At 31.8% G+C, this 23,419-nt stretch overlaps 1 protein-coding gene across 2 annotated transcripts; it reads right to left on the bottom strand.

The window, feature by feature from the left end:
- Nucleotides 1-2,096: 2,096 nt before the first annotated feature.
- On the bottom strand, nt 2,097-22,199 carry Sur-8 (leucine-rich repeat protein shoc-2). 2 transcript variants are annotated; one of them, XM_074177030.1, is made up of 3 exons: nt 22,055-22,199; nt 19,315-20,669; nt 2,097-13,489 (listed from the first exon to the last, which is right to left on the bottom strand). In XM_074177030.1, the coding sequence occupies exons 2-3, from the start codon at nt 20,548-20,550 to the stop codon at nt 13,028-13,030; spliced, it is 1,698 nt and encodes a 565-aa protein (XP_074033131.1). In that variant the 5' UTR covers nt 20,551-20,669; nt 22,055-22,199; the 3' UTR covers nt 2,097-13,027. The 2 variants fall into 2 exon arrangements, with proteins under 2 accessions (XP_074033131.1, XP_023020652.1); XM_023164884.2 differs by lacking the exon at nt 22,055-22,199 and adding an exon at nt 20,726-20,886.
- Nucleotides 22,200-23,419: the final 1,220 nt, after the last annotated feature.

Raw genomic sequence — 23,419 nt, 5'->3', positions numbered from 1 at the left:
CAGAAGAAACCCGCAATTATCTCGGTAATTTGAAGGACTGAAAATTCAGAGTTCAGTATATCATCTCTTCATTAACATTTTTTACTAGGTCACATTTCGGGACACAAGCCAGTTTGAGAAGAAAAAAATTACCTATACATCTAATGTGATAGGGGCGTTTTTTTTTCTAAGATCCCGGTATTATGAAGGACTAAAAATTCAGAGTTCAGTATATCCTCTTTATCAACAGTTTCACTAGGTCTCATTTGGGAACAAAAGTCAGTTCAAGAAGAAAAAAATTATACATCTAATGTGGAAGGGGTGTTTTTTATGACTCCACTATTTTGACGGACTGAAAATTCAGTGTTCAGTATATCATTTTTCTGATAACAGTTTTCACTCAAGCGATAGATTTATGCGTTGGCGTCCGACGCTAACTTCACGTAAGTGTTTGAAGTCGATTCTGAGAAGAACTAGTCATTTATAATAATAGGTTGCCAAATTACCGATCTACATGAATCAACATTCCACTAATTGTGTAGTGTAAATCGGACTCGAGGGTGGGTGGCATGTGCGAGATTTGGGGATTTAGGCATTGAGGTCCGACGCTAACATTTGATAATTTGACATTTGCTAATGAATAAATAACCTATCTTTCTGAGTTCCTTCTGCATTTTACTTTTTGGTAAATGAGAAATTGATTTCCAGAATATGTCCGAAAAGAGATTTCCAGTCGTCCTATATGAAGTTGGGGCTCCAGAGTGAAGAATCAGCTATGAAGAAATATAAGATGGTCTGTCCCAGAAATGAAAATGCAGCAGAAACTCAGAAAGATGGGTTATTTATTCACTAGCAAATGACAAATGTCGTTATTTTACCGCAGTTGGCAACCATGGGGTCGCATCACTTGATAAGGTCAATTGAAATTTCTAGTTTATACAAGGATGAAATTCTTTTTTGAAATTCATAACTATCTGTGTTACTTCGATTGCAACTGTAATAAATATGTTACTTCACCTATAGAACTTTCCCAGGTGGATGGTACAACGTAATTACATTCATTTTCTAATTCAACTGAATACTTCCAATTTTCAAATTCTAAAAAAAATTGGTAGGTAATATCGATAATATAAAGGTACGATAATACCACGATAATAATAAGAATAAATCTTTTCATTTTTGTTTCTGAAAACGAATTCTTGTTCTTCGCCAATTTTCATTTCATGTACTTCTTTAAGATGACATTTGTTTTGAAATTATGTACTCCTATAATATGCATATTATGATTTTATTGGGTTAAAAATATTTTTTGGCAATATTTGCACATAACAGATATTATTGCAAACAAGAACATCCATCTCGTCCATCCACCCCCGCAGCGGTCCGCAACTTACTATACATATATATTTGTTTTATATGAGTAAAAATAAATATCAAGTTGTTCACGTACATAGTCTAGTATTGTAAATAATGAAAAAAATCAACATTCTCAACTGCCGAGTTATATAACGATCATATGAATAAACTTCAAAATATAACAATCAAAAAATTTATAATTTGTACCATATAATTTATAATACTCGAGACTTTTAGTATCAAAATATTGTCCCACTGTCCCGTTTGACAGTGGTTAAACGAGCGATTCCTAGATAGGCAGCAATTGAGTGGTTTCGAGATCACCATCAGATTCAACTTCCTTAGATTTTTTTTTGAGAACGTCTTGAATCTTTTGTTTATGAAACAACCTGATGGTATTGATGAATTCAAAGGACAAATTACAGCAACAGGCCATTCAATTCTTAGTGACTTTTCAGAAATCGGACTGAATTACTGTTTAGAGCAGAATAGACAGCATTTCGAGTTTTTTGTAAACTTAAAATAATAAATAAATACTCACACATATAACTAGATTTATTCCCATTAGTCAATGGATGGAACGATGCCACAACTCTTGTACCCATTTTTATTAAAAGGAGAGTCAATACAATAATCTTTGAATACTAACCTGAAAACCATGCATCTCAGTGCAGGCAACTTCTGTGAGTTTAGAACCTATTTTTTCGGAAACAGCTCATCAGAGAATGAAAAACTGATGTATAATCATATTTTGAGTAAAATTCAACACAGGAAACAAACTTTATTAGCAACTCTGTAGTTTTAAAGATATATCCTGCGAAACAACAAATTACTACATTAAACAAGTTTTTTGTTATATGGAACGGACGTATATATATGTACAGAATGAGCCAGTGGAATTATTACAATTATCTATCCTTCTTAAAAAATGTTCAGAAAACGCTGTTATCTCTTAAGACTTTCAATAGGATATAGTGCCAAAAACGTTTCATTTATAATCAAAAATTTTTTTCAGATTCAACTACTGATTGCAAATTGTTGATTTTATGATTAGAGATTATTATGCTCGTTATGGAGAACTTAAAGAGGAACTTTAAAAAATTAAACATAATTTGTTTCATTGGCCCACCCTATTGGCACATATGCACATACATATATGTATATGTACATTTAATATATATTTTATGAACAATTTGTTTACAATATGAGATCTTTTCAAAATGTTTTTCTTATAGGTAACAATTTTATCTAACACAATATTGATAGGACAGCAATTTCAAATTCAATACGTCTTCTTTCAACATACAGAAAACGTTTAACAAATTCAACCATTCTAAACGAATTTATTAGCATTTGATTTCATTCAAATTAACAAATCGTTTATGAAACGATAATAATATATGTGTAAAAAGTTGAACTTATCACTTTGGGTCTTTGGATGGCCTTGACGGAATAAGTACCAACCATGAAAAATTGGTCATGGGAGAAGACCATGAACGAAAAAAAAACAACTAACAGATACCAGTAAATTCTGCATTTATATTTTTTTAATGACATCCATTTCATACAACTCGTGGGACAAGCATCAAAACATTTTTAGGCACACATATTAATGCATGTAAGTCAGGTTTACCAAGGAGAATGATTAGAAAAAATAGTTCTTCAGATTGGTGGCAATCAAAAATACCAGTTTTGACTCCCAGTGATTTTTATCTGTGGGAAACGTTGAAGCAAAAACTTTACAAAAAACACATACTAAACGGGACGAATTATAGGATACAATTCGAAAATAGTGCCAAGAATTGATTCCCGAATAATTTTGAAAGCACTCGAGAACTTTAAAAATGAATCAATACATTCATTTGCAATGATATGTAGTGAAAAATAATTTCCCGAAAAAAACAAAGTGGGAAGAAAAAAGTGTTATTGTTGAAATGTAAAGATCAAAAACAATTATAGTCATACATTCTGTATACCATAAGTGATTTCGATAATATTGAAGATGTGTCTGTTAAAATTTTTTTGAATGAAATTTTCAAAGATAAACTTGTTTTATAAACGACTATGTCTTTAGAAGCTCTATATGTTGAAAGTACGTCATCATATGTAATGACTTTAAATTCAGTGGGAGACTTATGTTTTATAAAAAAAGTGTAGGTATACAAATGTATATCCTAACTTGAATTTTTCAAAAATAGGATGTCAAAGTTTCAAAAATATATATTTTTATCATTTAATAAGTTTTTTCTATGAATTCAAACTTGCGCTGTTTGATGACAGTAACACAGACGAGTTTTTTGCTCAAAATTAAATGTATTAAATGTGAAGATGTATGCTCTCGTACGTATCAATTCAAAGTCATTACTTATGATATACCCTATATATAGTTTTTACTATTTTCACAATGAATACAAACAGTTTATGTAATTTTTTAGAAATATGATTCCAAAGTATAGAAGAGTAAATAAGAAACTGTGTCATTTGTTAATCATAGTAAACACCTAAATATATAACTTTTTATTGACAAACGTAATGACTCATTTTTCTATAAATATCAGTTTACACAATATCATGAGTGAAATAGTTTCAGTATGAAGTCAAAATAAAAAAAAATGAAAAAATTTAGAAAACGTTACCAAGAAAATAATTTTCAATGATTTTTAAGACAATCGGGACTTAATTTTTGAATGTATAGCATCGTGTATAATGGCAACTAATATCGTGCATTTCGAATCTTTGTAATACGTCAATGAAATATTGGTACTTGCGGAAGACTACTCTGAAACGAAATTAAAAAATGTTATCCATAAAATACAATAACCTGGAAAGCGCGAACAGAGGGTTCACTTGCGATTTTTATTACATGAATATACTTTAATATTTGTACTTGGATAAATAGCATTAAACAAACGTACCACATTTCATAATCGTATTTGGTATATATTGGTGTTTACTGACGTCATACAAACATTATAACATCAACGAGAGGAAGATATAGTAGTTGTGCGCATTAGTTCCTTCAAAGAAAAACATAACATGACATAGACAGATACTCTAAAAACAAAAAACGATTTTGAGGTCATATCTTGTATTATAGCTTTGAAAAGATGTCAGTTTACCAATACCAATTTTAGAGTTTCTACTTTGGAATCGTTTTGTTCAAAAACAATCTCATAAATTGCTAAATAAAAAAAATTATTTTCAATAACGAAAATTCAAGTTATCAGATTGAAAAAAACATTTGTTTAAAAAATGAGACTTTAATGTAAGATTACTATTTTCAAATTTTCTGACAACATGTCAAAAAATAGGGTAGTTATAACAAACTATTGTAAAAGGAAAATGTTACGACAGTCATCAAGGTTGTAAATTTCATCTCTTAGCTTCCACTTAAGAAATGGAATGAAAATGTTCATCATCTGGCCCTGTTCTAATCACATCACAAAAATTATATATTGAAGAAATACTGAAAGGCAGGCTTAATTTAAGAGTTTCATGACATGAACAAAGCCAAATATACCAATAAGAAAGTATAATATCAAATTTCATGTTGATAACATTTATAGATCATGAGGATATTCCCTAATTCTCTTTGAGTCAAAATGTATGAAAAACAGTAATTTTCATTTCAATGTAAAATGAGAAGGAATTCAGGATTAAATTATCAATGGCTCCAAAAACGCATATTTGTTTTGAACACAGATTTTATAAAACCTGAATAATTTTTGTGAGGCGTCATTTCAAACTGGCAAATTTCAAAGTTACTGTGACAAAGAAAAAAAAGTCTTTATGTTAAAATCTGTTTTTTCGTTAACCAGATTTTGACCCTTTGTGAGGTCGAGATTTGTGCGAGTTAAGGATTAACTAGGTCTTACCTTTTAAGATGTGATTTCTAACACTTGAAATATATCAATGATAAAATTATTCGAATAACTTATCTGGTATGAATTGACATCTAGGGTTTTCAGCGTTTTTTTTTTTCATCATAAAGGGAAACGAAAAATTGCATACAATTATTGAGAAATCATTGTCAATTAATATTTTACAAAACATGAGTTTTTCATATTAGAAGATGAAATCCTGCGATCTGATTTTTAATATAGTGGCTCTTATGTTTAATATTATGCCATTAAATCAGATGGGTCTGACTTAAGAAACATCTTTTTCTATTTCAGAAAATTTCATTTGAAGTAAATTTGTCCAAACCAAATCATTTAAATCCACGTCACAGAGGTAGGGAAATATAATGATTGTGAATGTTCAATAGAATATAAGTAAGTAAGCAAACTACTCATATATCTAATGAACAAAAAAAGATTCACGCATTCCTCAAAAATTCAACATAAGTGATATATTTCTCTATACATACTTACAAATAACAACCAATATTACTTGGAAATTTGAATTATACTGAGGAGGTCATAAACTAACAATGACAAGATATGAAATGCAAAAAGGACCTAAAAGTCGAGATTCAATTTGTTTATAGATAATTTTAAATGACTTGTATATTTGAATAATAAAACATTTTCTGGTCAAATACAACTCACAAAACTGGTTATTATGGGAATACTAGGAAAAATAAGAGAACTTCAACCATGTAGTATGTCTGAAAATAGTGGTTTGAATGGAGAAGAAAAATCATGAAAAAATGAAATCTGAATGCTTATCCATAATCCGACTAAAAAAATGTTTTCTAATCACTGCCAATGATGAGTGTAACGACTGCTATACTTACCAGTAAATCAAGAGAAAAATGAATTTCACAACTTAAATAGAAAAACATTATTGCATTACTTAAAAAAAGGGGGCAATGAATACAGTTAAATCATTTTCGAAAAGAAAGGGGTACTAACCAAGAAAATTGAACAGCCAAATAAAAGACCCATCAATATATTTACTGCTTGAAAATTGGTTTTTATGGAAAACGGTAGGTATTTTTATTGATATTTGGGATCTATTATGTTTTCTAATCTGAGAAAATTGAATATAGTTGAAACTATTTGATAAAAATTGTTTACAGCAGCTTCAAAACAAGGCATGAGAATTTTCCTCTTAAAGCTGGCATAATGTGTTGAATATGTCATGTCCACACCTACCCCACAAGAAATGCAGAAAATTTCCACATAATTCAAATATACGATATAAACAATGAAAATATTATTTTTGAATAGAATATTATATTATTTCAATAATCTCTCTACCGAAGTGAAAAATTGTGTATCATTAAACATTCATCTTACTTAATGTTCCTACACTGTAGGATTTGGTAAATGCCTGCCAGAAAACAACTACTTTGGCTAATACCACTATGGATCTTGAATCCAAAAGACATTTAATCAAGTTTCCTCACTGAGGAAACTTGCAGATGCTTCTTTTCGTTAAATTCAAACTGCTACTAGTTTACAAATCTTTCTTTCATACAAATGTTTGGCACACATTGTCGAGCCATGTTGATATCAGTCGAGTCTCAGGAACACTACTGTTTGGGTTGGAATTTTCTTGCACTGACAAGGAATATAATACCATGAAAGCAGTCTGTAGGTGATCTACTCAATTGATTTCAGTGGATGTTCTGCAAAAAATTCCTCAATGATGAAACTTGCATAAATGTCTCTCGGGTATAATTCAATGTCCAGGAAAGTAGTTGTTTTCCTACAGTTGTTTTTTCGTTTGTTTAATATCTGAGCAAAACTAAAGCAACATTCGTTCCAAGTAGCGTATCTCTGGATTAGCAAATAGGTAAGGTTAGGTCCAAAGTGAATGGGTCTATTCGACCCTCCACCGCAATCCGCAAGGGTTTATTGTGGCTCATACCTATTCACACTCAACCAAATAAACCCAGCTTCTTAACGATGCCAATTAGTTTGTATGGTGAGTGGTCTTTCAGGTCAGATGGTAAGAGTACGGCTCTGCCGAACTCTAAAAACCTGATTCGGTCCCCATCGGGGCAGGCACAAAGTATATGCTCTGCTGTTTCATCGTTCATCGTCATCGAGATATTCGGATAGTCAAGATGAAAGATTCCCACCTTGATACCCGCGACAACCTTCCCATATGAGGATTTTCGCACGTCAGCTACAGCTGACGATGCCTTAGATTCAACCGTGCAGGGCTTTTTCGCCTCTGGTTTTGGTGAATCATCACTTGAGCGCAAACGTTTGCTAACCTGCACATGGGAGGTTTGTTCCTCCACCTGGGACAGATTCTGCGTATGCCACCCAAGAATTTGGTGCAAAGCTGTTTCATAAGGTACCCCATCTTGAGGAGACGACTCAGTCGTTTCCTGGCTGCACCACCAAACCTATTTTTTTTTAGGTTCAGTTATTGGATCAGAAGTTGGAGAGTTGAGAAGCTCTCGCTCCTGATCTAAATTTACAGGGAGGTCAGTTGGAGTCATAAGCTCGACATCCATCTCCTCTGTAGACTCAGCGTCAGAAAGAATTTTCAAGTTTACTCTGTCCATAAAAGTCCCACGAGTAGCTAGTGAAAGAAGGTCAATCACGGCAGAGCCCCGCATTACCATACATAGCAGATACTAGATTTCTCAAATTTGTTAAGTAGAACCACTAAGGGGTTGGTCAAAAGTGCAAATCGAAATTTTGACCGGTTCTCTGTCAATGGTCCCTGAAGTCATAACATGAACTATTAGCAGTAGGTTTGGGCCTGGATGATCGGTGGCTGGCTCATCAAAAGTCTCTAGGTTGAATTTTTGTGGTTAAGGTCCATCCTTGTGGTGACCCTACAAATATTCCCATCCTCGGCAACCATCCCAACCCGTTCGTTTTGAAGACGGAAATAGATTTGGACTTTGAAACATCAACATTTTGTTGTTAGTGAACTATTTCGTTATAAGCAAATTTCGAATTTGGCAAGTTGCTGGTACATCTGTTTTTTTCCTTACTGGAGGAAACTGAAAGTTTTTTGAGTAGACTCAGTGGTTTGCTTTTTTTAAGTGTATAAATTTTACTGTTGTGAACCGAACAATCATTTTTATTCAGTAGCCAAAAAGTCACTGAATAACTAAAAATGATAAATGACTCAATTTAATAACTAAATGCCAAAAGACAAATCATTCTGCGATTGAATCATGTCGCAGTTTATACTTGTCTGAATTATAACTTCTCTCGAATCTTCTACCAATGAGATTTTCAGTAAAGTTTAAAGTCGAATCTTGAGCGAACTACGGATTCACGAGGCATTATCTTTTTACGTGTGACTTCTAGCACGGATCAGATGATTCCTAGTGAACACCTGTCATCCAAGAATTTGAAAAAACGATTAAATCACTCCATTTTCCGAATAATTTTTGATTGAGATTATTCCTAAAACTGTTATATACTTCTGTTCCATACAGATTTATATTTATTGGTTTACAAATATGAGATATATGAAATTAGGAAGTTATATATTCACATTAACAGCATAAAACAGCATGACTAAAAAAATAATAAGTGTTACTTTGGTCAATTTATTTTGAATATAAATGGCATAATGCTATGGGAACAATGCCGGCAGCATAAGTTCTTTTTTTATCACAAAAACGAGCAATCCGAGCTATAACGAAAATGTCAAACAGACTCTCCTGTAGACCTCTATTTGCAGAGTTAAATATCCTGCCATTAGTCTGCTTGTATCTACTGGAGGTGGTATGTTATATCTACAGAACCAGAAATACACTTCCGAGATATAATGATGTACACCCATATCAAACTAGAGCTAACAGCAATATCTATCCCAGACTTGACAATCTTGATCTGGTGTCAAAGGGACCAATTTCCACGGGTATAAAGGCTTAGAATAAGTTGCCAGTAAATTTTACAAATAAGACCACTCTATCCAGATTCCGAAGTGCCATAAAAATATTTACAAATTAATTTGTTTTATGACCTCACTGAGTATTTTAATATGAAACAATAGTGAATTAGTGTATGTTTTTATATATTTGTGATTGTGAATATTGATTGTAAAGCTATAGATTTCTTTTTTAGAATAAGAACTTCTTTATTGTTCATTGTGATTGACATGTTCTATACCCAATAGGGTCTCTGAATGAAATATATGATTTATTGATATACACCAACTTTCCAAATATGTTCAGAATTGTGTCATGGATTACTGAAGTTGACCTTTCAATTTGTATCACTTTCTATCAATTCCTCAATCTGTTTAGGAATTGGATGGTGTAAAGATTTTGGTAAACTTTATCAGCATTCAATAAACCATCAAGGATTTGGCTATTATATTGTTGGAAAAAATAATTATGATAAAACTAACAAATGATACACCAATATCTATGGTTCTTATATCATGCTGCCAAATATAATTCGACATTTGTAGCCCATATGGTATTCAAAAATTAATAGCATGGTAAACAGATATTTTATTTGACAAACAGTTGAATATGAATTACTAGGAACAATATATCAGGAGATAATTCCTGAGATAAATTCGAATTATATACTCTGAGATGTTCAATCAAGTTGCAGATACTTTGAATAAACTGAGAAGTAATAATATATAGAGATATATCATTAGGAAACCTTCTAAGGGTATATCAACCACAAAAAATTTAAAATTTCACACTAAGCCTTTAAAAATGGTTACGACAAGTTGAATTTATTTGAATAACTGTGAACAAGTATAAAAATTCCCCTTAGGAAGGTTTCTAAATGAATCGCGTTATGGTATATTATTTCCAAGTTTATTCAAAGTAATTAATTTTGTAGGCCTGTTAAAAACTGTTATTTGGGTAAAAAAAATCGGTAGCCAGGACTAGATAGGATTAAATATATTCAAGTATGTCATTGAACTTTCGAAAAATTTTCCCTTAGACATATTGTTCAGTCTATTCATATCTGCTTGGTAGACTATTTGAAAGATATTTCAACAATTTGGACATATTCACAGCTACTTTATTTTAGTATGTGCATGGGTAAGGCATAAAGTTACTTATTTTCAGACACACAATTCAAAATCTATTTGTGGCTGGCTATAACTTTTTTGTTTGCAGGAATATTGAAAATCTGTTCAAAATTTGTTAAATGAACTTTTAATTAGCCACCAGAAATTTATACGAACCTGTGTTTGACTATGTACAAATAATATAGAGGCTCACAGTTAGAATTGGAAAACTCTTGGGAAAACACAACATCAAAACGGTTTTCAAACCCACCAAGAGGATACAACAAAGTCTCACGTTGGCTAAAGACAAGAGAGCCACACTATCAGCAGCAGAGGTATATTGTATACTATGCACTTGTGTGAAGGTATACATTGGAACCATCAAAAGATCCATGGGAACAAGGCTGAAGGAGCACAAAAGAAACTATAGACTAGGCCAAACGGTCAAGTCGCCTGTGGAGGAACACACATTCAGTGAAGGAAACTACAGGATTCTGTTTGGGAACACGAACCTCACTGCCACCAACCAGAGATACCATAGCCGACTGGTGCGGAAGGCAAAATAGATCCACGTACACACAGATAATTTCAACAGAAAAGAAGCTGTGAACCTCAACCGAATATAGAATCCCATTTTAAAAAGTTCAAGAATAGCAAACAGATTGACGACAAGTAGAAAAAGGTCGACAAATGTTATTGACAATTTACTTAATGTAGGTACATGTATTAGCATGTCAATATGAACAGGCTTTACCAAACTTTCCTAATCTAAGTACATGTATTAGCACACCCAACTACCTGAGTCAACATAAATACACTTTACTCAGCCGTAATATCCAGTCATCGGAGATAACTCAGGATGTATTAACCTCTGAAGAAGCTAGCCACTCGCGCCAGCGAAAATTCAGGAAGAAATTCCAAAAATTGACAGCCTTCAAACCCGAAAACTAGTGACACTGAAAACCTTGGCTGCGAAAGCCTTAACCGTTCTACGAGGTATTTTATATGAGAAGAAATTAATTCATATACAATAACACTTGAGGTCAATAACACTGATTTTTCTTAAATGATAGCTCATATTTTTATTACTGATTGACTACCCTGAGAGGCTATAACTGTGTCCATCGAACACTGAGAGAGCCAAAATGGGGCTAGATACAAAAGTTCAAGAACCTGGAAGTTGTACAATTTGAGAAACCTCACAGACATAATTACAACATTTTACTTATTTAAATGAGAATGGAGCGCCAAATAACTTCATCTCAGCTGTGGTACATAAGAGAGTCCATATTGCTTCCATTCAAGCAATTAGCAGGACTGTAATGAATAGAAAAACATATCAGATGATCATCAAAATTGCTATAAAGAATACAGGTCCATATTTAAAATTTCAAAGTTGATGGTTGAATTTTCCTGTTGAAAAGTTTGGAAAGATGTTTAATATTTCTGATAATAAGATACAGACAAAAATAGAACTTACAATTTTTCGGTTTTCCTGTAAATCTCAGGAAACAAAAGAGCTGTCAAGAGGTGTCAATTTTTATAGGCTCAATTTGTATAACCCTCTATAAACTCTATTAATGAATCATCTCTGAGCATGTCTTTATAACATTGAGCAATCTATCAGTTGTGGCACAATATTATTTTACATTAGCCATCAAGTGCTTCCTCTTAAGCCTCACTAGACCAAAATTCAAATTTTCAATTATTCCTACAAACATTTTGGCTGCTAGATGAAAATTGTCACTGTAAAATAGCTGTTCACCTCAAACTCACATAGATTTTATAAATACTTCTAATTTTTGACTGGAAGATTAAAATAAAAAAAAACACAAAATCAATGTAAATTGTTACTGAAGATCTATCATCAGTTACAAGTCTGTTTGAAAAATATAAAATTCTTATTTTAAAAAAAGAATATTTTTGAAGCAAGTGATTCCTTGAACTAACTTATCTATCAAGATTTTAAGCTTATTAATTTTATATTGCTGTATTTGTTATATGGTATGTACTTCAGAATCTATCACATATTCAACATGTCAACAATAATTGTTTTGATGTTAATTCTTGTATATATTAAATTTCTCAACCAGATGGATCTATTAATCATTTCAACGCATAAGTAAATTATGAAGTTGTACTACTGTAATGTAGAACCAATTAAGTTGCTGTCTGTAGCTAAGGGTGTCCATTTAGTACCACTATCAATTCTTCAACGCCTTCCATTGTTTTATTATTTACATATCTGAATCATTATTCGAAATAGTGAACTCTACATGGAAATATACTTAAATATTCTTATCAATATTTTCAGTAGATTATTAACCATTTTTCAAGTAATCTCAATCTACTGTCAAATACTATCACTAAATAGAATATGCCTTCGGGATAAATGTTTACCTCATGAAAATCTGATATTCTCTTACTGATTTTAATATTTATGTAACTATCAAAACATTCACCAATAAGCCATCAAATAATATTTTGTTCGCATGGCTATAAATACATTGATCATACTAAGGCAATTAATTAAAATCAAACGTTTCAATGAAAAATATCATGTCTCTTTTTTTCTCTCATCTCATTCAAATACCTAATCACCAGGAGTGATTTATAAAAAGAAAAATATATACTTTGATTATTCAATTTTTTAGTCAGTCTATTGGAAGCTAGTATTCTGAAAATCCAAATTAAAGCAATAAATGTAAAAAAAATCCTTTTACATTACAGTTCTGTTGAATCACAGTGCAAATTCTTGAAAAAATTAAATAAAAAATTACTTTTTTCATCACATGGCTCTATAAGGTCCTTGCATTTTCAAATACTGAATAACAAGAGATGGGCCTCCTGCTACAATTTCTGTAGGAATTTGTGACAATGGACAATTTTCAATGCTCATAATTTGAAGATTAGAACAGAGTGCTAGTTCAAAAGGAAGGTTATGAAGGGTAGGATTATCATTAATATACAAGGACTCTAAGTTCTCCAGAGTTCCAATTTCTTCTGGTAAATATGCCAAGTTATTCTCACCAATGCTTAAATATACAAGATTTGTTAGGTGGCCAATAGCTCGAGGTAAATTCGTCAGCTGATTGGATTGAACTATGAGCCTTTGCAATTCTCTTAAGAAGCCAACCTCATTGGGAAGCTGTTCAAGACGGTTTTCTTCCAGATCTAGGACTCGAAGCTTTCTCAAATTGCCAATACTAGGAGGAATTCTTCTTAAAAGGTTGTTTGAAAGAACCAACACCTGTGAATTAATAATAATGATTTACTGCACATATTACAGAAAATAATGTAAAAGCCAATCAAAAATAATAGTTGTCAAATAGAGAATTTTATGGAAATATACTTCAGTAGAATATGGCTCCAGTTTAATTTCAATTTCAATAGGGTTTTCACTGTTTGAAAATACTGCTTAGATTTGATTTTTGGTGGGTAATGGTTATGAATTAGGGTTCCTTTCTTCAGTGAGAAGATATGATGATGTGGGATTTCAAAATTTTCTGTGTATGGTGTGGTATGAGTTAGTAATTTTTTGTATATCAAAGTAATATGTTATTCAAAAATAATTTGATGCATTCATCATGCATGCATGCATCATTATTATTTCTGCTTTGATAATTATTCATTTCAAATAATGGTGGACGAGCGGGTTTGATGTCGTCGAGTGAAACTACATTTTTATCAAGACTCGTTGCTCCGATCGACTTTCCACACGAGTACTTTTATTCATAAAATTGTCCAAGTAACCTTAATTTGTTGAAAAATATTGAAAAATATCTGTCATTTCAAAGTTTTGGGGTGTGGACCATCGGGGGTAGTCCGTTCCTGACTTTGTAGCAAAACAACTGACTCCTGCATGAAAGCTCATCGAAGGAATTCATTTGTTTAGTCAATTACCAAAATTTGGATGATTTTGAATATTCACTTGAAAAGTTATCAAAGAAAAACATTTTTCATTTTGTAACTTCGAGGGCCCGTTACTTGGTAACGAAGGATTTTAGGAAAAAAAGTTATATGAAGTACTGGTGATATTTTGACCTCATCTATACATTCCCGAGAGGAAAAGAGGAAGTCCAGGGACACCCTGTATAAACAGCATGTATAGTGAAGAATTCCGCTAACTTGAAGTGAGACTTGCAATTTTTTTTCTTAATATTTGTATAGTTACATTCTGAATGATAATAATATTATTGGCACTTCTAGTGCCCCCCACAATATTTGTATTTTTGGTCAGAATTCTCAATCCATAATTCGTTTGGCATAGTTTTTAGGCAAGATAACCCACACAATGGAAAAATTTCAATGTTTCATCGGTGATTGTACTGCAAGTCAGAAAATTGTTTACAAGTGGTATAAGCTTTTCACAGAAGGTCAAGAAGGTGTGAATGACTACGCTCGCCCTGGACGCCCCAGCACATCAACAACCGATGAAAATGTTGAGAAAGTAAAGAAAATTGTTTAAGGAATTATCGAATCACTATTAGAGAAGCTGCTGAGGGAGTCAGCATATCGGTTGGCTCATGTCATGCAATTTTTTAGTAAATTTTGAAAATGAAGCGTGTGGCAGCGATTTTTCTTTTAAAGAACTATTCAGATAATGCAATCATGGTTACAATAAACATTTTAATAGTAATTGAGATAGCAGCACCCATAAAAAAGGTTATCCAAAACAGCACCAACATGCTGGTCTCGGAAAACTAGCTAAAAACAATATAATAATACTTTATGCAGTACAACAAAATAATCTGAATTGAAGGGGTTATATTTTTAGGAGTGATTAATTTTTGGGAAAGAAAATTTTTTGGCTTTCTACTACTCCAGTTTGTGTCTGAAAGTTACTTCTTTGCATGATCTACACATCCATGTATAGAGTTACTTATTTTCAAATTGATTTCTTCCTTCCTTTCTTTGGAAGATTCCCTCATCCTTTTTTTTTGTATCAAGATGGAGTATTGGAAAGCCAAAAACTTTCTTTCCCAAAAAAATAATATTATCAAGATTAACTTGAGAATACATAATACAAATGTGAATAAAACAAAAAACTTAATAGTAATTAATACAGAGAATTAAATAGATTTAAACCGTTCCTTCGTTGAGTATGCTAGTATAAAAACTCTTTATTTTATTCTTGAAGATACTGAAATTAGGGCTACCTGTTATTTCCTTGGGAAGTGTAATGAGATTATTTAAGCCAATATTAGTACATACAGGTCCTAAAAAGACATTATAATGGGTATGAGTATTGTATTCGTGGATCTGATTAACGAAAGTGAAGTTGGTATTACATTTGACTTGTTCATGTATAACCTTGTATGCAAATTTACATTTCTAGAACATTCTGAATAGGCAGTATCTTGGTTACACTGTATAAAGTATCAGCTGAGGTTCTGTAGTCAAGCCTGAATAACATTTTCACGACTTTGTTTTGAAGTATTTTTACCTTTTTAAATAATGTCTGTCCACATGTACCCCATATGGGAATTTAATTGCTGAAAATTGATAAGAAATATGCACTGTATATTTGATGGAGTGAAGATGGGCGTAAGTAGCTTCTACAACGATATAGGGCACTAACCATTGGAATTACTTTTTTTTCTATATGGGTGATATGGTTATTCCAGCATAGGTTTTCATCGACTATTAGTCCCAGATATTTGTTATTATGGACTCTCGTTATTTCGTTGCCTCCTATCTCCACTGTGATGTCGTGTTGTTTCATGTTGTTCTGAGAGAAGATTATAAAAGGAGTCTACTTTACATTGATCTGAAGTTTATTTTTTGCAATCCCTTTCAAGGTCGGTATTTACTAGTGTTTCGAGTTGTTTCAAGTCTTTACCCTTATATACAAGAACAGGATCATCTGCGAATTTAAATTAACTACCTATTATGTTAGCAGTTTTCAATAACAGAACATGTAATGTATAGAGTAGGGGTCCAAGGACTGGGGGGCAAGCCGTGGGGCACACCTGCTTTGCTAGTTTCAGTTTGGCTTGAAATGTCATCAACCATTGTGAATTGTTTGCGATATAGAAGGTATTTTTTTAGTAAAGAGAGAGCATTTCCTTTTATTTCCATTTCTTCAATTTTTTCAAGTAATATAGGGAAATCAAAAACATCAAATGCTTTTCATAGATCAACAAGTTCTTTCCAAAATTGCTGAATTTCGACCATCGCTCAGGAATTGTTGAATAACATCAACAGTGATCCAGATTTGCTTAAAAGGGTCATAACTGGTGATGAATCATGAGGATATGGTTATGACTTCGGAACCAAAGTCCAATCATACCAATGGAAGAGCCCAGGAGAGCCAAGACCAAAGAAAAAACGCCAAGTTCGATCAAATGACAAGGATTTACTCATCAATAAGGAGTATTTTCTTGAAGTTATGTGTCGCTTTCGAGAAGCAATACGAAGAAAACGTCCGGCATTGTGGAAAACAATTTATGACTTTTGCATCACGATAATGCACCTGCTCACATGTCATTGCTTGTTCTTAATTTTTTGGCCAAAAACAACACCGTAGTCATGCTTTGGCCACCGTATTCACCAGATTTGCCCCCCTGCGACTTTTTTCTGTTCCCATGAAAAGATGACGTGTTGCGACGATTGAGAAGATGAATACCAAATCGCTGAGAGAACTCAAGGACATATCAAAAAGTGCATATCAGAATTACTTCGAGGATTGGAAAAAACGCCGGCATAAGTGTATTATATCTGAGGGGGATTACTTTGAAGGGGACAAAATATAAATTGATGAATAAATTAATATTTTTTGAGAAAAATGATATCATTTTTATTACCCTAACTTTATAGGTTTACCAAGAACTTGTGGATATGTCAGATTTGAAAGTGAACGCGACTTGAGTTTAATAATATCTACAGGAGAACACTATTAGATGTTACTTTGCAAGAGAACTGACTATAGTCTCTGAGAACACATCCCATGGAGAATGAATTTATAGGTTTTCAAATGATCTAGCATTCTTGAATAACAGAAAATAAATGAGCTGTTTAAAATAAGACGCACTAGTGCTAGGGTGAACTTATCTTCTAAAGGGCAATAGCCTAACAAAATTCCTCCACAACAATATCTTCCATTTTATTGAAATATGTTTTTAAATAAAATATTTTTGAGTTCAATAATCAATACTAAAAGAAAATTTTTGGAACCCATATGGGTTCAAGTTTGCTCCCAATTTTATGTAATTTTGTTTCAGATGACCTATTAATGGAAATTCTGAATAAATTAGAATAAAATATTCCTTTTATTAAATGATATGTTGATGACTTTATCTTGGCTCTTCAATCAAATTGAAAACACTCTCATTTTATTCAATGCAAGGATGCAAGAGTGGTCAAAGTTGAAGTGATATATCCTGTATATTAGGTGACTTGGATAATATTAGAGATAAACTTATTCAAGAAATTTTCAAATAACTTTTTCAAATTTTTTTCAATGAAAAAATGTCTATGTTTTTTCAAAAAACATTTTTGATTCTACTTTGCTATGATTCGTTCACGAACGGGAAACGTATTTCTTACTAATTACGTCTTATTTCGTATTTGGATAGTATTTGAGGTATGAGGATTTTGACAATTGCAAACAACTTCTCCAAATGATTTTTTTTTCCATAAAAAAATGTCGTGATGTTTTTTCAAAAACTATAATAATTTGTTATTCTAGTAAGCAATTTGTTTAAAGTCTTCAAAAACTTGAGAAATCTGTTGTATAGCGAAACACGTGTTGCGGTTTTTGTAAAACCCTTTATAGTGAAGATCATACAACAAACTGTATTTATTAGTTTTAATATGAATTTTCATCAAGTATCGGTCAGTTCTATTCAATTATCAAAAACTATATACAATAAAAAAAATTAATAGGACTTCGAACAAAAAATATACAGAAAGATCGAGATTGGAGTAAAAATCGTGCTCATTTTTGATACCAGGAATATATGATTTGCACCACAAAACTGAATTTGTTTTATAATCAAGTAAGTCTTCACAATGAAAACATTATTTGAATAGAACTTCAAATAAGAAAGATTCAGATATTTTTAAAGTTCAAGTGAGACAAACTGTAGGAAAAACTATCAAAGACAAATATTAACTTAATAATAATTTTTATGGTCTAATCTCTCATACATATTGTTGAAAATACTACTAGGAAGACATTTTAACATCTATCAAATATTCATTATAATATCCTCACAAAGTTTGAATTTGATGAAAATACTTCATTTGATTTCATTTGTTGAAGGTATCTCCATATCATGCTGGCACAAAGTAGGATAAATTTACCCCTTAATTCATCAAGATTTGTGGGTCTCTGAAATACATGCCAATAACCACATTCTTTCAGATAGGTACCCCTAAAGAAATAAATAACTCGGAGATAAATCTGGTGATCTGGAAAGCCACTTGATTGTACAATGTGTAGATATGAGTCGACCAAGAAACAAATTTAGGAGAAATTGTGTCAGTTCTCGTGCATTGTGACTTGAACAACCACCCTGTTGAAACCAAATGTCCCCAAAATTTTTTGGAAGTAGATGAACTGTTGGAATAATTGAATTCTGTACTAGCTGTAATTTGATAGCACTTAGATTACCGTCAATAAAGAAGGGATCTAAAATATAGTCTCCTAACATTTCTGTCCAAACATTAAGTGTTTGTCGTTGCGAACAAATTTCTGAACTGGCTGAGTGCTATAGCGAACCACCTACTGGGTGTAACAAGAATAGGTGGTTCAGCTTGTGTTAACACAGTTATTTTTATCAAGTACTTTTATTGATTATTCACATTTTGTCTTCAATCAAGGACCGCCTGCCCGGTAGAAACAATGCCCAACAGGCTGAAACAGCTGTCTAGCGGTGGCTCTAGAATTGAAATCAATATGGGAATGATCAGAATATTACTTATCTATTCAACTTTTGATTTTCATGGAATTATATTCCAGCAGCTTGACTGCATTAACCTTTTTTAACTAATTACTTTATATATGTATAAAGAAAATAAATTGCCCAAATCAAATTTTACAAAATGTAAAAAAATATTGAAGGAACCTACCTCTAGACTTTGTAAGGACTGAATATCATCTGGGAGTTTTCCCAACTGATTAGTTCCTAGATTTAATTCCACCATATTTGTCCACGCTCCAACATCCAATGGTAATGAAGTCAGTTGATTCTCCTTCATATTGAGTTTTGTCAAATTTTTTGCTCTAGAGAAAATACCATAAGGAATTTTGTCAATTTGATTATGTTCCAAGTTGATAGAGTCCACATTAGTAAACTGTGATGGTCCCCCTGAAGGGTATGCAGAGAAATTATTTCTCGAAAGAGTAATGCTGGTCAATTCGCTCAAACTTGATAACAGGCCCTCAGGAAGTTGAGATATGGCATTGCCTTCAACATTAAATTCGTCCATATGTTTGCAATTACTAAGTGTTGGAGGTATTTGAGTGAGTCTGTTATACCTCAAACCTAGTCTAGTCAATTGCTGAAGGTTACCAATTGAGTCCGGTATATCCAGTAATTCATTATGTTGCAAGTCTAATGTTGAAAGATCAACACAATGACCAATTTCCACTGGGAGGTGCTCAAGATGGTTATGAGACACATCAAAAGTTAATAAGTTGACTAGTTTTCCAATGCCTGCAGGTAATTCTTTAATTTTATTCTCTCTTAAACTCAGCATTGTTAATGAGGTTAAATTTTTTATTTCTTCACCGACATATCGTATTCGGTTGAATCGTAAAAATAATGTTGTTAATGATGTCAGTTTATATACAACTTCAGGTATATCGTTCAATTTATTATGCCTCAGGTCTAAAACTTTCAGGGAACGCAGATTCTCCAGGGGATCAGGTAGACTAGTAAGTGAATTCTCACTCAAAGCGAGAGTTTGAAGACTGGTCAAACAACCAATCTCAGGAGGTAAACACACAAGTTTGTTTCCATACAAGTAAAGTTCGGACAGATGATGTAAATCTCGAACAGTAGGTGGAAGGTAAGTTATATTTGACTTACTCAAATCCAAACGTTTCAAACCTTCATCTCTGCACCTCAAAAATTCTTTAGATACATCTAGGTTGGCTTGTATAGGTTGTTTGTTTTTCTTTGCCGTTGGTTTGAGCTTATTTGATTCAGGGTGTTTAACAGTTACAACTTTGGGTCTTGCTATATCTCCTCCTAAAGAACTAGTTGAAATCTTTTTAGATTTACCCTGTTCTAAGGAACTGGAAGATTCTGCTTCAGGCATGTCTTCAGACTGTAATAAGGGTCCACTGTTAGCCTGTTTCATTTTTCTGTTAGCACTGAAGTTACTTATTATTCTTGGTCATGATTATTTGTTTCAATTTGTTCTATCCTATAACATTGTCCCTCGTATTCAATTCTTCTGGATTGCATTCAGTGGTATCTCTAAAAATGAATTGTCCTATAACAATTATTATACACAAATAGAACAAAAACAGTACAATTAGTTGGAAATTTCAAAGAATTTCGATTTCACTTCCGACGGTTAAGACATTAAAATTCACTAAATTTTTGGTCCTTCACAAAAATAAATTACTCAAGGACGAATCAAATAAATATAAATATACGCCTAAACAGGTGCCATAGACAATAAGATAAGAAAGGCAATTTGCATCAATTGCAATAGTGCTGACATCTACAATTATTAATATCTACTAGTACTATATACAAAGGTAGAATCTTTGTATATAGACTGAATGGTATATAAAGGTAGAATCCTTGTTTGACGAGAAATAAGAGAAGTAAAAAAGGAATCTGATATATCATTTTTAATTCTAAATTGACGGTTACTGTTGACACGAGATGGCACTTTTAGTTACACTAGCTGCGTTTTTTCCGAGATATTCGAGTTCAACAAAATTATTTGGTGGAAAAGGTAAAAATATCAAAAAATCTAATTGTATGATTTAAAAGAATGAAAGTAACTAGAATTGTAGAAGTGTGGTTTGGTGTTTCTGAAATCACTTAATATTAAATTTCACAAAAAGGATTTGAAGCTTATATCTTCTATTAATTATCTGCGAGCGCTTTCGACAGCTGGTCGTACTGTCATCTTCTAGGCACTCCTCAAACTGAACTTGTCATATATATATATATATATATATATATATATATATATATATATATATATATATATACATATACATATATATATATATATATATACATATATATATATATATATATATATATATATATATATATATATATATATATATATACATATACATATATATATATATATATATATATATATATATATATATATATATATATATATATATATATATATACACAAATTGTTTAATTTTTGATTTATATCATATCATGCACACTCGATAAAATCTCTATTTATATATATATATATATATATATATATATATATATATATATATATATATATATATATATATATATATATAATATATAAACTTGGCAGCTATTTTCATCAAGTACTTTTCTGGTTTTTCTGGTCTTTCATCGAGGACCGCCTGACGATGCCCAATAGGTTGAAACAGCTGTATACCGGTGGCTCTTAAATTGAAATCAATATGGGAATGATCAGAAAGTACTTACCTATTTATCTTTTGATTTTCATGGAATTATTTTCCAGCAGCTTGACTGCATTAACCTTTGTCGATTTTATATATATATATATATATATATATATATATATATATATATATATATATATATATATATATATATATTTATAAATCAAAAAAACGCTAAATTGAGTGTTAAGTATTCAAGAAAGGAGGGTTACATACCTTGGCAAGTATCGCATAATTCGTTATTATATTTGGCTTTTTTCCACATTATCATTTTAAAAATCAATGTTATAGTTGATGGAAAACGTTGTGTCAATATGTATATCAGTGCGTGTTTCAGTTCTGCAGGATATCGAATATAAAATTTTGTTTTGCGAATGGGTCTTTTTTTTACATTTTGTTGGAATGTTCATTTGCTATGTGTAGGGGTAATAGGGGTAGTTTTATTATGAAGTGTGGTTAAATTGTTAGAATTTTTGAAGTTAAAGAACTGTGTGGTAGATTTGGCTGAGGTTGTTGATATCTGTTCTATTGTTTATAGTGTTTGGTGATTTTTTAATATATATCATCATTTCTTTTATAGTTCTTTTATCATATGGTTGTGTTCATACGCTAAAACTTTGGTGCCATTACAATTTGGGTTGTGGTTATTAGTAACATTATGCTTGTTTAGAGCAGTACTAGAACTTTTCATATGTTTGTATCCATTTAGTCGGTTATTTAATAATTGTGACGTCATCCCAATGTAAACTTTATCGCAGTCAAAACATGGAATACTATAAATCAAGTTGGATTGTTTCATTACAGGAACTTTGGACAGATATCAACAACCTCAGCCAAATCTACCACACAGTTCTTTAACTTCAAAAATATCCTAACAATTCAACCACACTTCATAATAAAACTACCCCTATTACCCCTACACATAGCAAATAAACATTCCAACAAAATGTAAAAAGACCCATTCGCAAAACAAAATTTTATATTCGATATCCTGCAGAACTGAGACACGCACTGAAACACTCATATTTGCACAGAAAAATCACCTATCGATCCGATACACATAATCTAAATATCCGATATAAAGGAACCCTTTCACCGCCAATATTCAGATTAGAAATATTCAGGCGTAGTTATACTTATCAAATATGTTCAATATACAATCAGGTCCCTACCATGTTCAAATCTTACAGTTTGCAAAGATTCAAGAAGGCCTACAAGAAACACTTGTTTTCAATGCAGTCCTGATATCGTACGATGGAAATTATATTAGAAATATTTAACTTCCTTTTTTTTTTCTTTTTCAATTCTGTTATATTGTTAAGTTAAGGTTAAGTGGAAGAACAGTTTATGAGCTGATTTTATATCATATTATAAACTGAACTTCGCCTTTTGCTTTGGGCCAAATTCATATCATATGTGTATTTTTTTTGTTCTATGTATGTAAGCAATAAAGTCGTTTATTATTATTATTATTATTATACATATTGACACACCGTTTTCCATCAATTATAACATCAATTTTTAAAATGATAATGTGGAAAAAAGCCAAATATAATAATGAATTATGCGGTACTTGCCAAG

Source organism: Leptinotarsa decemlineata, unplaced genomic scaffold, assembly GCF_025532065.1.
Source record: "Leptinotarsa decemlineata unplaced genomic scaffold, Ldec_3_MD MMD2_tig00002159_RagTag_RagTag, whole genome shotgun sequence".
Lineage (NCBI taxonomy): Eukaryota > Metazoa > Arthropoda > Insecta > Coleoptera > Chrysomelidae > Leptinotarsa > Leptinotarsa decemlineata.
This window is presented reverse-complemented; position numbering and strand designations above follow the sequence as displayed.

Coding starts and splice junctions, on each gene's coding strand:
- Sur-8 (XM_074177030.1), bottom strand. CDS start 20,550: ATGAAACAGGCTAACAGTGGACCCTTATTACAGTCTGAAGACATGCCT. Junction 13,490..19,314: donor AGTCCTTACAAAGTCTAGAG/GTAGGTTCCTTC, acceptor ATTAATTCACAG/GTGTTGGTTCTTTCAAACAA.